The sequence below is a fragment of the Corapipo altera genome, unplaced genomic scaffold, assembly GCF_003945725.1.
Source record: "Corapipo altera isolate COAL_440 unplaced genomic scaffold, ASM394572v1 55, whole genome shotgun sequence".
NCBI lineage: Eukaryota > Metazoa > Chordata > Aves > Passeriformes > Pipridae > Corapipo > Corapipo altera.
In genome coordinates this window covers 16,020,399-16,037,659 of record NW_020884882.1, presented here as the reverse complement: position 1 = coordinate 16,037,659, position 17,261 = coordinate 16,020,399, and the positions used below count along the sequence as shown (strand labels likewise).

General features: G+C 43.8%; 1 protein-coding gene across 5 annotated transcripts in view; it reads right to left on the bottom strand.

Moving 5' to 3' along the window:
* The window catches only part of CNTN4 (contactin 4), a 286,304-nt gene that overhangs the window by 20,602 nt on the left and 248,441 nt on the right, over window positions 1–17,261 (bottom strand). For all 5 annotated transcript variants that reach the window (XM_027640398.1, XM_027640402.1, XM_027640397.1 and 2 more), the window contains one exon: window positions 12,382–12,509. In XM_027640398.1, the coding sequence (XP_027496199.1) occupies window positions 12,382–12,509 (128 nt within the window). The remainder of the gene's footprint in view (window positions 1–12,381; window positions 12,510–17,261) is intronic.

Genomic DNA, 17,261 nt, shown 5'->3' with positions numbered 1-17,261 from the left:
AGATACAGATACATTTTTTCCTGATCTGCATAAGCCATTTCCTGTACCAAGGTTTGGGAAATAAACCTTTATCTTGGATAAACTGCAATGCTCAGTCACTGTTCTCACTGTACCACAAACCAGGGGTAATTGTGCAAATTTGCACTAATGAAGGTTTACCTTACATGTATCAAAGACAAACCTTGTTTCCTGTACAAGCTTTGAAACTGTATTTTCCCTGTAGATTAACTCAAACATTTGGGACTCACTTTTCCTCTCTCCTCCCCCTTTTTTTTTTTTTTTTTTAGAATACCAGCATGTTTACCATTTCAATTTTGCCTTTTATCAGCGGGAGTTAATAAATGCATTGCAGATCAATGTCCTCTATTTGCAATGACATTTTACATTATTGTATTGATTCCAGGCAAATCGTGTCCGGAGATAATAAAAATCAATCTTGGAGGTAAAGTCACCTGGTTTCTATGAGCAAGCAAAGAATCCAAGTTCACTACATGAAAACACTCAAATGTGCTCTAATGTTTCTTTCTCTGTTTGTGAATGAAACATTTAGCCAAGACCATAAAGCCAAAACCATCTGAGACTTGACTAGTGAAACTTCTGGGAGCTCTGAGCACCATCAGACACTGTGAGATCTGCAGAAAAGAGGAGAATACACCCCTGAACTAAAGAGATTAAAAAGCAATGAATAATATAATAATAATAATAATAATAATATGAGAGTAGAGCAAACTACAGCTATCTTAGCAGATTCAGTACTTTATGGGGCACAATTGAGATCAAAAAGAAAGGGGGAAAAGGGAAATATTTACAATATTTGGACTTAAAAATATCACAGATGTGAACTGTGATGAGTCACATATAGAATTTCAGGAACAGAGACATGGCTTTTATGCCAGTCTCTGTCCTCTTTTCCATATAATCAGCTGTTACACATGTACCAGACAAGTAACTGATTTATAAGCACAGTTCTTACCAGGAAATTCCACAGCACTTACAGTACCCTCTGCTGTGTATGATGGTGCTTCAGCCTAATAAAATATAATCCTATTAAAAGGACACTATCAGTTTAGAAAAGGGACTTTAGGCCTGGGACTAAAGTCACTTAGCTCTGATTTTAGCAATGTGTGTGATTAGTGCTCCAGATCTTTCCATGTAATCAGGCAGCACTGAAGGCAGTGAGACATGGTCTGGTATTTAACAGGGATTAAGGAAAGGAGGGATGGGAATCTGACCTCTCCAGGAAGAGCACAGACTTCAATTCAGCAACACACTCAGTTGAGCTGGGCATTTAGGACATGCTAAAATTGCTTTCCTGAAGGAGGATCTTTATCTTGCAGTTTACTTGGCCTAAATCTTGCTCTGTCAGAACCACTACAGTTATTTTCAGCTGGGTGCCTGAGCCCCTTTCTCTGAGGAAGCCTCTGCTTTCTGTCAGGGTGGGAAAGGTTGTTTTAAGAGGCAAGTTTGGATGTTATTCCCTGGCACTGCACTCCTAAGTGTCCCATCCCTCCAGCTGCTGCAGGTTCCCTTTTTAAACAACAGTTTCCTTCTCAGCTTCATTCAGAGCTGAACTGCAGTCGAGGTACAAGTTATTAACGTATTTCTTACACTGATATTGAAAAACAAGCTGCCCATAGATTGAAAACTGTCTAAATTTGATGTAAGAATCTCCCTCCCAGGAATTAATGCCTCCCATTGCCCAGGCAGGGAGCAGGCAGTCAATCAGGGGATTGCATTTCTGCACACTCAAATCTGCATTCTCGGCGTGGCTGAATAATAAATGAAGGTTAATTTAAATCTGAAAACACATTAAGACTGGAATTGCATGGAAAGATACTGGGGAGGGATGTGCCATTAGAGCAAATTCAAAGAAAAAAATATATGAAAATATATCCACTCCACCCAGAGTGCAGAGAGTGTTACTTATATGACGAGAGGGCACAATAGTCCACTTTAACCTCCATTTTCCCCAGTGCAATGCAATCTGATCAAATCAAGCTCTCTCCGTGCAATTGTCACAAAGAAAATCATGTGTAATGGGGTCTGGAAATGACAATCAAATCTGTCACTCAGAGAAATTTGTGCTTGCTCTTTCCAGCAGCACCCAACAGCTCCTGATTACACCACAGACCCCAAACTTCCCTCCTTCAGCTCTCGGCCTTTCAGGCTGAAATAAAAGTCACTTCAGAGGTGCCTGGGATGAAATGGCTCTGTTTGACAAACGATTCCATGTTGGTGACACGTTTTACAGATAACCCAGAGAATTCACGGCGTCACCTTTTGTGGGCTATTGATTGCAACCAGCTGATATCCGTCTTTTCAAGCATGGAATAATCTACTGTCATTGCAGAAATGATGGCTGTCTCCTCGAGAAGGTTAATCAGATACAGGAGGAATCATATCTAATCTTTGATAAATTGCAAGTCACTCAGGGATCAATCACTGCTATCCTTAGCCCACAAGCCACGGGGCGTTGTGCCAACGTAACGCTGCCCATGGACACGGTGCCCAACAACACTCTGCCCCCTGGAAGAGTTCAGCCTGCTGAGAGGGTTCATTTATGGTGCTTTTTCGTGCTTTGAACAGCAACAACCGTAAATCAAAAGATTTCAGAGAGCATCAGAGAAGCAACAACCTGAAATCCAGGCGCTCAAACTGCAAAATTAAAAATGCGACTTAAAAATGTGACTGGCACGTTTTTAAGGTACAAATACGTATTTTAGGTCTTTCCTACGTGAATTGTATGTCTGTTTTCCACATCCTCCCCATCAGGACCAAGATGTCAGGATTAGCTGACATTCAAGACAAAAATCCCAAATTAAGAGTCACTAGGAGCAGATGCCTCTTGAGCTGTCAAACTCATGGAACATCCTGAAAATCCCTAAGCTGGAATTTCCACCTTCCCAGTAAATGATCCATAGCTTAACCATCCTTAATATCACGTGGGTCAAGGCTTGCATGTGTCATCAATGCCTTGGGATAAGCCAAGGGGTACAGGTCATTTATCAAGCAGCACAGGACACACTCATCTTCCCACGTGCCATTTGCATCTGGAATGGGGGCTGGAGGGGAGCACCTGATACCTCTGAAAACAGGACAAGTTTTTACTGGTTTTTAACTATTTTGTTTTACTATTACATTACAGGTTGTGGAAAATACACGTTATCAAGAAATACCTGTAAATTTAAGTCAAATGAAGGAAGCACAACAGCACATAAATACAAACCCAGTTGCAAACCTCAGGATTTTACAGCTATCCAAAGAACTGAGTCAGGCAAACAAGGAGACATGGAAAGCAAGAGGGAGGAGGTGATTTTAGCACTTTTTATCATTATTCCCAGAGGAATTGTATCCCACGGCTCCTGCTACCAGAGCACAGCAGGGGAGCCAGCCCCTTAAACCCCAGTCTGAACATTCAGACTTTGAATCACAACCAAATGTGAACAATTAAGCTTAAACAGAACTCCCATGAAAAGACAATTAGATAAGCAAAAGAGGAGGAAGAGTGCAGAGTAAAGAGGAAGATTTCTCCAGCATAGGCACAGAATAATTGGGAATAAAACAAATTCTCCTCCTCACTTTCTGTCTGACCTTGAGCAAGTCATTAAAAGTCTCTGCTGCCTTATTTGCCCAGTCTATAAAATAGATCAGACGTTCATTATAAACTGTTTTGTCTTCCTACACCACTGTGCACAGCAGATATTTTTATTTAAGATTAACTTTTTCTCGAATCCCCGTTGGGACTTCCACACCACCACGGGCACGTCTGACGCCCAAACACCTATTACTGAACAAATCAAGTGGCAGTAAGACCAGAACCAGCAAAACAAACACTGAAACAAAACTTCCTGGGCTGCAAAGGTCTAATTTGTTTCCTGGGGAAGGTGAGCTGGTCTCTTGGTGCCCTGTGCTCCCTTGCGAGGAAGTGACTCGCTCCAATTAATTAGTGACACACAGAGGAGACAAACCCTCCTTCCAAGGGACGTGTCACTGTCTGGCTGAGCCCTGGTTATGATGTTATGGAAGGGGCAGGATGGAGGCAGGATCACAGCTGAAATGAAAATAACAACTTGCAAGACCATCCCCTCATTATAACCTGCTCAAAATCCCCAGCTCCTACTCTGCTGAATAAATCTTCAACTCAGAGCATCATTAAGAAGTGTCCCTGACATTTCTCCTGTTCCATGGCATTTTACCTCAAATTAGACACAGGTTTTTCTCATGCAAATAATTTCAAACCCAGAATCAAGGTCCAGCTTGCAAAGACACACAGAGAGCAGTGGAGGAGCAGTGTGGCAGCTCCATCTCTCCTCTCAGCCGAGTTCAGTGATGGCTGAGCTTGGCCCTGAGCACACAGCTTTGCCAGGGCTCAGCCATGGTCTGCAACATTTCTCCCAGACACTTCCAGTCCTGGCTCTGATGTTCATTGTCAACTGCATCACACAGTTTACTTACCAGGATTAAACAGTCTTTACAGAGATTTCATACTGTGCACTTAAAATGTGAAAGGAACTAAAATTTTCACTGCTGGCTTCCTAAAGAAACAGATATATTCAAAATGAGGCTGGAGGAAAACAGAACTAAAACCTGCAAATTGCATCACTAGCTCTTCGTGATCCACTTAAAAACTTCAAACACAATGAAAGCAAAAATCATATTACAAGTGTGTGTGTGTGATAGACACAGACAGAGGAAACCATCCCAAGCCACGGCAAGTCAATTCAGCGACAAAATTCCTTGTATTTCAAAGTCAACCTGCTTTTGAGCCATGAATATTTGTATTCCTGTCATATTCCCAAATGACTGACTGGAGCACAGTGATACAGGACACCGAGAACTGGACCTATTCCAGTTTTGTTCTCTCTGCCATCATGATTCTGGGAAAAGGACAAGAGACTGTAGTTTCATATTAACTTTGTTGGGATTGCTCATAATCTTGCTTAAATTGCTTTAAAAGAAAGGAATATCAGGCCACAGGAGTCCCTAATATTGCAACCCCACCTCACCACTGTTCAGCAGTGCTGTAGATACTCTCTGATGTGTCAAACCCATCCCTCCCAGTCTGTATTCCTGTGCCACCTGGCCATTGTTATCTGCTGAGCACCTCTGAGGAATCTGTTTGTAATCCAGCCAGGCTCAGGGAGGAAAAGCCCCAACAGCTGAAACCCTCAGAATTTTGGCTCCACTAAGCTGCTTCCAAAAATGCTCCTGAGAAAGCACACCAAAGGCCTGGTATTTCCCCAACTACTGTCCCAGATTCTTGTCTTCAACACTCTCACAGTGTCTCCTCCTACGACACAAACCGTGCTCTCTAAACGCTTCCTCTGCGTCTTTGATGTTACAAACACAGCCCTCGGGCCAGTCTGTTCCCAGTCACTGCTTTCAAGGATATAAAGTTCACTTGCCCTCTCTGCTCTCCCACACTGTTTCCCTCATCTTTACCTAAGACAGAGATCAGCTGCCACATCCCCAGTGCAATTCCATCTACATTATCGTTATCTCTATCCCAGTCAGGCTGAATTTGGTACGGAGAGAAGTGGCTCCAGGGAGACCCTCTCTCACCTTCCACACCAGCCCCACGAGCTACAGTGACCTCAGTTTTCTCTGCTGTATTTTTTCCCTTAGAGCATGGCCCTAATTTACCCAATATTTATGGAATTCCCACGAAACTCGTGTCTGGAAGTTCATCCCACTGCATGCTTTGAGAAAGGATAAGCTGTGAAGGTGAAGACCAAACCCACAACATCAGTAGACTTAATTCCTAATGTCAGCAGACTTACAGTGCAGGATCTTCTTCAGCAAAGACAAGACATGGGATTACATTCCATCTATTGTTAAGCACAACTTAAAATGTTAAGTGCAACTGTCATGTTTCATTTTCTAGGAATCAAAAGCTCAAGGAGAAAGATCTTCCACTGCCTGAAATTTTTGTAACCCTACTGAGACACACAAAGCTGCAGGAACTGGGATGTGACCCCTCATTTCCGAGCCCAGGTGGGTTCATTTATCCTAAACAGAATGTGGGTGGAACCAGCAGCATCACCAACTGCCAGAGCTGGGCATGGCAGAGGTCACAGAATCAGAATATCCTGAGCTGGAAAGGACTCACGAGGATTGAGTCCAAGTCCTGGCCCTGCGCAGTTTGTTACTTATATTTTATATACAATCACATAAACACGCTCATTTATAATCAAATGCACTACGTTTACTTCGATTTAAATCTGTGGTTCAGTTTTAACTACGTTGGGTTTTCACATTTGCATTCAAAACCTGAAAAATACTTTAACCTTTCTGAAATGGATCATGTGAAAATAAATTGCAGCAAGTTGATGAAAAGTGTTAATTAACCCGCTTTCATCTCATTAAGAGTCTGTGTTTAACCCATAGGTCGACTCCTCTTTCAGCTGATGTATGGATCTGATCTCCAATGATGAGCTAAACAACCCAATCTTTTATTGATGATGGAGAACTCCTGCACCTTTTCATTGTTTTGGGGAGAGGTCAAGAAAATTCCTAAACCAAAAGTGCTGAACTTTTTAAAGGAATTATTCCAACCTTTTATTTTTCGTGGCAGAAGAGATTGCAATAAGGCTTCACCCTGCAATATGCTGTGGGTTTAAGATAAAAATACAGAACAAAAATAGGATTTTTCTTCCCTTCTACGGGTTATACAGATAAAATCTAAATTTATCTAAAAATATATATTTTTTCCACATTATGTGCTGAATAAGATACACTATAAGCATCACCTACTTGCTCTAGTATTGACTTCATTATTTACCTGTGCAATTATTGGTTTTAAGCCCCTCAACGTGTCTGAGGGTTGGCTGGGGGTTGGAGGGACACACAGGAGAAAGGAGAAGGTGGTGGGAGGGAAGTGGAGGGAGGAATCTGCTGCTTTTTCCATGATCCAGAGCAAATCTTTCACTCCAAGTGGCACTCCCTCCATCAGAACCAGACAAAGTACCTGCAGGAGCTGCTCTGTAGGAGTCAATATATTTGTATTTCTGCTTTTAAAAATATCGCTCCAATAATGCCAGGGATTAGTCCAAAATTGGCAAGACAGAAAGGCAGGAGATCTATGCTTTTTAATATCAAGCTCTTCACCAAGATGGCTTTTATCATGTTAATGGCTAAATCACACTGATTGTAAAAGAGCCAAAATGAGGCAATTAGTAAGGGCTGTGACAGGCTCAGAAAAGGAAAGGCACAGGGTTTGCAGTGTGAGCCAGATGGATATCTTCAATATATTTCTTATTGTCTGCTTGTGGTAATATGTTCAATTAAACTAAATCAGTACTACAGAAGAACCTTTGAATTGCCTGAAAAAAAAATTAATTGTCTGCTGCAAATTTAATGAAGCTGAACGCTCGTGTTATGTTTACAAGTTTTATTTGTTATGATCAGTAAGTGTTTACATGAAAAAAAAAACCCCAAACCCTAACTGACTTCATTCAGCCCTAAGAGCAAAACATTGCGATTTGATTTTATTATTGGTGGTTTATTTCATTTACACAACTCTTTGCCATTTACTGGGTTTGTCTTTAGCAGCTGACCTGATTTTTTTTTTTCTCTGCCCAATAAGGAACCAGCAGCTCTTGCTGTGCTGTTGGTACACAGTCGCTGGGAGTTAAGATGGGAGTTAAGCTAAACTGTGAGTTAATCTGTGAGTTAAACTGTGAGTTAAGATAAGCTGTGAGTTAAGCTGTGAGTTAATCTGTGAGTTAAGCTGGGAGTTGAGCCTTGCTCAAATGTTTGACCACAAACCTGTGTTATGACGTGTCTGTCCCCAGAGGGCCCATGGGCTGGTCCCTGTGACTCTCACCATCCTCCTCCTCAAGGTCTGGGCCAGGAGGACAATGAGGATGGGGAAGGGATTTGATTTGAAGCCATGTGAGGACACTGAGGGCACTTGGTGTGTTCAGCTGAAAAAGGGGAGACTGAGGGGAGAGCTCATTGCAGTGACAACATCCTGGGCAGGGGCAGAGGAGAGGCAGGGACTGAGCTCTGCTCTGGGTGAGCAGGGACAGCACCCAGGGAATGGCTGGAGCTGTGTCAGGGCAGGCTCAGGTTGGATCTCAGGGAAAGGTTCTTCCCCCAGAGGCTGGTTGGGCACTGACCAGGCTCCAAGGCTGACAGAGCTTTAAACTCTGCCTCTCTTTTTAAAATTGCATTTTGTGCTTTCAACACCAGATGTCGCTTACCCAGGTCCTTTTTAAGGGCTGAGGCTTAACCACCATGAATTTAAATCAGATGGAGTTGAACCATGAAGAAAGAAAACTTAAAGGCTCTGCATGACCTTAAACAGGGCTGGAACAAGGCAGAGCTCAGAGTGACAGAGGGGCTATTCATGTTTCCATACTAAATGCACAGCATATGGATGGATGGGATGGAAAATGCCTGGAAAAGCTTTCTTGGACAGCTTTCCATAGGAGCCAAGCAGCAGCAATGTATCTGACAAGGGGAAAATTAGAGAGCTATGGAAAGGGTTTCTGGTAATGTAGATAGTGCTTCAAAATGTCAGTGGATTGAGGTACCTGCTGCAATCTTCACTTGGTTCATGCTAAAAAAAACCCCAAACATCTTAATGTATGGCTATTCTTCCTCTTGGGGAAAAAAGTTAGAGTCTCACCCCCAGGAACTGATATCCTGGTTACTCAGAAGCCATGACAGAGTTGGGGACAGCTGGTAGAATTCATAGAGATATTGGCTTTTACTGATTAAAAAAAAACAAAACCAAACCCTAAAATAAAACCTGTGGATACAAGGAAGCACAACCCAATTTCTGAAGAATGCAGCTCAATACTGATCAAGTGATGTTGAAACAGAGACAACCAACCACAGGTGGCAAGATGGGGCAAGATAACCATCACATCCCACCAACACTGTCGCTGCAGAGGATAAATGGTGTGTCCTAAACTCAGCAAGAATTGCAGGTTTAAAGGCAGTATTATATGAAGTCTCTGAAAAGTTCCTCGATAACGGGCCAGAATTTAGATTATTTAATCAATTTTCAGTGCAATGTAGCACTTCAACGTTCACCCAGAGGAATAGGCTTGGAATGAAAAATCTGCTATTTTATAGAAAATAATTTGAATCACTGTGCTGGACAAAATCAAGACTATCAGTCTATTCAAGCGTGAGGAAAAAATAACCCACTGACATTATCTTTGTATTCTTTTACTGCTAAAGTGATACAGATTCCAGCCAACTAAAGTTCTCTTCCTTTTACTGCCTTGAGCCCTCCTGTGATAGAGCCAGCAGCAGCAGGGAAATGTTAAAGGTGCATCATAATTAAACAGGCCAATAAAGTCATTGGAACCTGCCCTTGTCAGAGATGCAACAATGTGACAGGAATTGCTGCACTCCCCCAAGAGAATGGATATGTACCAGTTCTACCAAGCATTTAGTGATGCATTTATATAGAAAATTACATAAGTGAATATATTTTGATATTTTAGATAGCTCAGCCCACAGCCAAAAGGGCAGCAGAAGTTTGAGAAGCAGCCACACGTGTCTGTGGTTGGTACCACAATCCACTCACCTCCAACATCCCAAAACCAAAGCTGGCCACACATCATAAGGTGTCTACTGGGAAAAGAGACCTTCTCACCCTCGTGATACACTGTTATCATCTCCATTCCTCTCATTAGCTTGGCTGGGGGCCTCTTCCACACCACACTCCTTGCTGCAGCTGGGATTTGAACACCAGGAACCTCTCCTGGCACTTCCTATACCCAGAGCTTTTATTGCAATGTCTTGAAATTAGTCTCCTATTTCAGCCTGCTGCTACATCAGCCAGTTTCTGTCACTGCATTAAGTACAAATAAACTCACATTGTACAGTCTATGCCTGTTTACACTATTTGTCATTTAATCCCCCAGCACTTAGAAAGCCTCTAATCTTTCAGTGTGTTGGAAGAATTGAACACTTAGCCTCAAGTACAGGAAAAAATGAGGAAACAAGATGGAAAATTAATATTTATACAATACATGGAAACACACACCATGTTTTACAGAGGTCTGAACACTGGGATTCTTCTCCAGCCTTACAACCTCAATCCTGCTTTTTAATCTAAAGGTCAAACTGTACCTGCAAGTTTCCAAGATTTCAGGTCTTGGAGGCCAAGAGATTCTCATTCAACAACACTCAACAGCACAAACCCAAACCACAACTGCACTGGTTCAGAAAACCACTGGGGTTCACCACTTCTGACAACAGAATGTTAATACCCAGCCCTATGGGCACCTGTCAGAATTTGATATTTTTTAAACTGTCTACTCATGCATAATATGAATATTTATTCATCCCTCTCTGGTTGTTTGCCAGAAAGTTATTTTAAGCTCCTTGGCTGTGGTGTAAGATATTCCCCTCCTCCTCCCATCCCTGCCTACTCTATCTGTGAACTGTTGGCATCTCTCCTTGAGAAGGAAAATTAAAAGAAAATAAGGATAACCTGTAATATTAATGGAAGAACACAGGAAGGTTACAAAAAAAATGTCTTTTGACCTTCACAGTTTTTTACTCAATGATATAAGATGAGTTAGAAGAGAATGTAGGCATATCTTAAGGTCAAAACCCACATCAGCTGATAGATTAGTCTTTTCATCCACCACAAAACTGAGTTAAAATAACTAATTCAGTCATATTTCTGCCCAAACTCACTCGTGTTTTACTTAGGGCAGAAAAACTCAAGCATTACAGTCTATAATACAGTATTTGACACAGTTCATTTGGAGTTCAGAATAGTTTCTGCTCCTTCCTACTTTTTATGGGCTCGGCTCAGAAATTGCATTTCTCAGTTTGCTGTTAATATCCATCCCCATCCTGGGCTCCAGAGTTTATTCTCTGCTCCATGCACACGTGTCGCTCCCATTAATGCTAATGGAATGGAGTTAAAAGGGAGCACTGAGGGAGAAAAAAGCACTTGCTAATCCTTTATAACCTGCCCACCAAGGGAAGTGATTTGTAAACCACGTGAAGCCAAGGCTCAGGTACCACAGCGGCCGACTCCTGTGCCGGGAGTCACGGGCAATTCCGTGGGCACAGGGAGGGAGAAAGGAAAAGCCCTGAACTACAGAACCTTGACTCTTCAATGACAGGAAGGAATCACTGCTTTTTTCAACAACTGGCTTTTTTTACAGTAGTACAAGTGGTCCCTGAGCTGCAGCCCTGATTCACCCCCTCAGTGTCTCACAGCATGTGGAAAACCAGGATAACCTCAATTGTGCCCAGTCTGGAGATGAACAGCTGTGAGCACTCTCCACCCTGCTGCCACCCGTGTGGAGCCTGGGGACGGGCATTTGGGCTGGGTTTGGCATTTTGCTCTCCAGTTTTGCTGCTGATCACAGGTAGCCCAGAGAAGCTGTGGCTGCCCCATCTCTGGAAGTGTCCTGGGCCTGGTTGGACGGGGCTTGGAGCAACCTGGGCTAGTGGAAGGTGTCCCTGCCCATGGCATGGGGTGGGATGAGATGGTCTTTAAGATCCCTTTCAACCCAAACCATTCTGCGATTCTGTGGTTCCACGACCCTTTTGCCAACAGACAAGGTCTGGTTTATGTTCTTGTTCCCTCAGCAGCACTTTCCCAGCTCTTTGCTGCAGGTGCCTCCTTAGGAAAACACAGATTCAGAAAAGGCAGAGTCAGCTCATCCACAGCCCTAATGCTGGTCCTCTTTTCTCTATTTTTGTTTGCAGGGACCAGCGTGGGCACAGGCAAATGCCATACAAGGTACTCAAAACAACCCCAAAACCCAAAGAACTGTTGGGGCCCACATGTTCCCCTACAGGCTTCACAGAATCCCAGACTGGTTGGGGTTGGAAGGGACCTCTGGATGTAACCCAAGTATAAAAAACATGAGATAAAACTTGCATTGAAATATTTTTAACTATTCCCTATACACGATACAAATATTTGACATGGAGAACCTCTAACTGAATATGATCCATCAATGCCAATACACAGGAGAATTAAAACTGACAGCACTAGAGCTTTGTGATTGATCTATGGCTTTGTAATCAATCTTTCCTTATCTGTTATCCAATATAGGTTTTTCCCCAAATAAGAAGGAGATAGACTGTGATTGTAAGTGTAATAACCTATATGTTCATTGCCTATAATAATTCATCAGACACTGGACTACACATAAGGGGGCCAAAAATTCATTCAAGACATTTGTCAGTGTCTCTCACTGTTTATCAAACCATTCCTTTAAATGTCTTTGTCAGGCGTTGGAACTTTTGAAAATCACAGTTGCCAGAACACGAACGCACACGAATAAACACTTGGAATTCCTGAGACGCAGAAATGCGGCCCTGGGTAAGGAATAATGAAAGCAAATTGGACTTTGTGCATCGACCATGGACAGTAAAAGCTGCAGTTACCTTTCACCACCAGGCTGCCCGTGCTGCTCGCCGTCCCAAAGTGGTTGGTGGCCACGCAGGTGTAACTTCCCGCGTCGGATTTGGTGACGTTGACGATCCGGAGGCTCCCGTCATCCAGGATGGTGATCCTGCAAAGGCAGCAGACAGGGAAGTTTTAGGGTATTTTTTAAGCCAACAGTGAGCTCCTTTGAGCGTGCACTAATTACGGGTGGTCTGAGCAGCAGATGCTGCGCTGGCCCTCGCAGGGGGAGTGCAGCCGAGGGAAACCTCTCCGGACGTGCTTCATAAATACTCATTTACATGAGTTTTCTGCGTCTTTACTCCAGGGCAACTTTAATTTACACATCAGCAGCTCGTGTGGGTTTTGCACATGCCTGTACTTCGGTGTTCAGCCCTCACCATGACAACCCCTGCAACACGTGGCACCCGGGGAAATCTTGCGCTAGCTGCTCCCGACGCAGGCGCCGCTGCTGAGCAGCTGCAGTGAAACAGGTGTTTCAGTGCTGCCTTTTTTCCAGAAGCCTGATGGTTTTTCAGCAAGAGGACCATGATGCCAAGCTTACTCTCCACCTCTCTGCCTGTGCAGAACTCAACCCACAGGTCATCTCTGCAGTGGTGCTTGCAGGTTAAAAAAGAAATTATCCTGTTTCGTTCCAGTCCTCTCCCAACCCACCTGTTTCCTATCTGAACAGTGTTATCTGCAGTAAGACACATCTCTTGAGGGCAGGAGGCAGATGAGGATGGAATGTTAAACCTGGAGTGATCCCCTGCCCCTCCTTTTGCACAATGGCTGCACCTCAGGCTCCCCTTGTTCTCACAATGAGCTTTGTCTCTTGTTCCAATTTTTTTCTGCTCTGACTGAGCCAACACAGAAAATCTGATGCTGCCCAGTAATCCCAAAAAACATGAATGATTTGTGCCCTGTGGAGGCATCATCTAAGGAGACTCCAGAAAAACCTTTCTCCCAGCCTGTTATCACCTCTTTCAGCAAAATCCCTGTCTGTCTCCTCAGTATCATGTCCTGCAGCACAGTCTTTCTCACCCTCAGCTACTTTCAGACCTGCACTGAAAATCTTGTCTTAATTCCTACCTTCTCCTGGTCAATTATTTCCCTGTTGAACTGAAATGAAGGAGCCTTCCTGCATCCTTAATGCCAAAGCAGCTCTGCTCAACTGGACTGAGAAATCAGGAGGAGAAAAACTCAGCAAACAGCTCCTGCACCACTGCAGGAGGGCTCAGGTGGCACTTCCCACCTGAGGAGGCTTTAAGGGACAGGAACCAGCTGGAGCCTTTTCTTGCAGCCATGGGACAGCCCTGAGGCAGCTGGATAAAGGACCAGGGTGAGACAAGGCACAAACAAAAGCACCAAGACCACCTTGGTGGGGCTCCCCAGGCTCCTGCCAACTGCTGCCCTGTGCTGGACACAGTCTCCAGCGAGGCTCAGGAGACATTCCCTCACTCAAGGGAGCTGGCGTGGGTGCCTTTTGTCATTTCATATGCTTTTAGTGGGCACACATGGGCTACTGAGCCCACCTGCTTCAAAAACCAGGACAGTCAGAGGGTCTTTACCAAACAAGGAGCAGGAAGATGGTGCAGGATGCTCCAATCTCCACCCTGGCTCACCTCTCCTGCCCAACAACACCCAGGCCAGCTGGCAGAGCCCAGGGACAGAGGTTGTTTTCCACACATCAGTAGCAGTGATATTAATAGAAGCTTCTCAACTAGTTTATAGGTCTCCAAATTGTTGCAGTCAGTAACGTTCAGCGCTGTAATTTATTTTTGCAGGGTTCCAGTGCCATGTATTTGCTTCTGTGGCAGTTGCTCCAGCTGGATAATTGGAAGAGAGCAGTTTATAGCTCCTTGTCCCTTATCTTCACCACTGTGTTGGCACAAATCAATGCATGGATTGCATTAAGTGTGTGCTGGAGCACAGGACTTGCCACACTGGCCTCCAGCACAGGAGCCTGGGCAGCAGCAGCACCAGCAGCTCCCAAGGAATTATTTGCTGCTCTTACCAATTTCAGGGCTCGGGAAAGCACCGTGCCTTTCTGGAAGCTGAAGGTGCCCTTGGCAGGCATTAGAATTCCAATCAATATAAACAGCAGAACAAACTCAGCAACGTGTTCCAGCTCAAGGAGGACCACAGTGCTCCAGCACTCCTTCCCCTCCACCCTTCTGCCACCCCAAGAAATCCAGAAAATAATGAAGTTTTATGTTATTTTTGTACAGTTGATATTTTATCTTTAGTTGTTTATGTTTTATTTTCGGCCATATGGGTGAAACCTCTTTACTGGATAATCTCTCCTATAGATCATTTTAATTATTCTGTTAATGAAGCCAGATTTAATTTCAAATTCTAATGCCTTTTCTGCCTCTGTCATTCTCATACTATTGGTTTCCTTTTAAGTTGTCTTTATTCCCAGTGTAAAACTGGTTTTTAGCTAATGTGGCCTGGATTGACTTAGAGACAACCTTTGGATCAGGACAGTCAATCCACCATTGGCTTTGGCACATCTCAGGGAGCTTGTGCTGTCTTTATTTCCCTCCCTTTCTAAGCTGAAAGCTGTGGTCACTGGCTTTACAGCCTGAGCACACAGACATCCTTTAACCCCAGGAATGTGTTGCAAAGACTTCAGGAGAGATTTGCCCCGAGTTCTCCAAGCCCCCTCCCCAGAGAGTCCTCAGGCACATTGAATTCTCATCTGGTATCTCAGCACTTCCCTCCACACTCCTGTAAACAAGCAGCATTAAAACTGACAGATAATTGTACAAGTTAACTGATTTTTTTAAAATAAATCAGACTATTAAAACCTCTCTGTGACTCATTGATTAAAAGGCCTTATGGTTATGTGGCTCTTTTTGCTGAGGGTGCTTTTCTACAGTGAGTGTTTTGTCCTCTAATTTAAATCCAATGTGTTAGAAGTTAACAAATAATTATTTGAACACTTGGAAATTTGTTACAGTTAGTTGAGAAAGTAGGAAGGACTCTCACTGCTATTGCTAATTCCCAAATTTTCTTTGCAGACTTATCTGCACTAAACGAGAGGAGAGGCTCATTTCAGGCCACTGAGGTTCTCAAACTGCTAATTGGCTTGAAAGCAATCAACCCTTCATCCACCACTTTTAGCAGTTTGGGTGGAAAAGTTCTTTCAAGACACTGAGTTCAAACTGAAGGAAGCACTGTTCAGGCTGCTCTCTCCTCTGAAATACACCCTCAAACCCATCTAACCAGATGCCCAGGAAGACATAAAAATAAACCGCATTTCCCATAAACACATGCATTACTTCAGAACAAAGTGCTGGTTGCTGAGTATGCATTTTAAACCACTACAAACTCAAAAAAGGAGCTACTGACTCACTGCTGAATGTTCTGGGTTCCATGACACTACTAACAACACGGGTAACAATTAATAAAAATACAAATCTCTTCTTGCACAGATTAATGCAACTGTTCTACTGATAACCTGGCTCATGGTCACTGCTAATAGCAAAGAAGATAAAAATATCCATTTAAAAAAAAAAAAAAAAAAGATGATACAAGATAGTTTAGCACCCTTACAGAAAGAAAGGTCATCTATTTTAAACACAGCATTTGTAAGAGAGAATCTGTGGGTCTGTGTTGTCAACTGGAGATTTCAGGTCCACAGAGAGCAAAGACACGTCTGAAATTAGGAGATAAAAGGATTGCTTGTTTTCTAAACCGATGTGTTGGGTTCTACTCCAGGAAGAGCTGACCTTGTCAGTGTTTTGATCAAAACTCTTCTGGGGATGAAGGACCTTTAAAAACGCTGAAAACATCCCTCCCCAGCCTTCCTTACCCATTTTTATTTTGCCACTGCAGCAGCAAATGGAAGAAGTTGCAAAGTGAACACTTTGCATCCCCCTGAAGAAGCATTTCCACAGGTGGCAGGCACAATGCTCCCAGAGCAGCTCCCTGAGACAAGGGCACGGAGGGACAGGACAAGGGGAATGGCTTCCCACTGCCAGAGGACAAGGTTAGGTGGGATATTGGGAAGGAATCCTTCCCTGGGAGGTTGGGGAGGCCCTGGCACAGGTTGCCCAGAGAAGCTGTGGCTGCCCCATCCCTGGAAGTGTCCAAAGCCAGGCTGGATGGGGCTTGGAGCAACCTGGGCTGGTGGAAGGTGGAACTGGGTGAGCTTTAAGGCCCCTTCCCACCAAAACCATTCTGGAATTCTATAGTGCTGCAACTCCATGACTGCCCTGCCCTCTGCCAGCTCTGCAGGAAGGGAAGAGATTTAAAACTTTTGTCAATTTGGCTGGTGTGAACCTTGAAAAGTGCACCAAGGAGCCTCATCTTTATGGATGACAAATATCTGCGAGTGTTCCACAGCTCCACAGAGCTCTGCTGCTCAAAGACACCCAGAAAGGACCCACCTTGGCACCATGGCCCCAGCAGCACATCCCTCTGCCTGCATCACTACAGCAATATCAACTCACCCAGAGCCTCCAGCAGCAGCTGGAGATGGATGGAAGAGGTCAGGCAGACCTGGAGCAGTATAAGGAAAAATAGCAGCGCATAATCACTTTGGTCTGATCTATTAGTGCTTATTTTTCAGCTCATGCTCCATCTGCCACGTCTGCAAGTCGCCCGTCAGCAACTGTGTTACCTCCAACCCTGAATTGAGCACGATAGATCTGATTCATGTGGCCCACTGCAGCATTCCCCACTGCTGGGCAGGATTCCCAGGAGCAGATAAATATTCCTCAGTCAGTAACATATGCATTTAGAGATAGAATATGTCCTGTCGAGATCAGTGAGAGTTTTATCACCGACTTTGTGAAAATGAGATCAAGCCCTTACTTGGAATATAAATGATGACTGAAAACTGCCAAACTCCTAGAGCACATCATAAAACTCG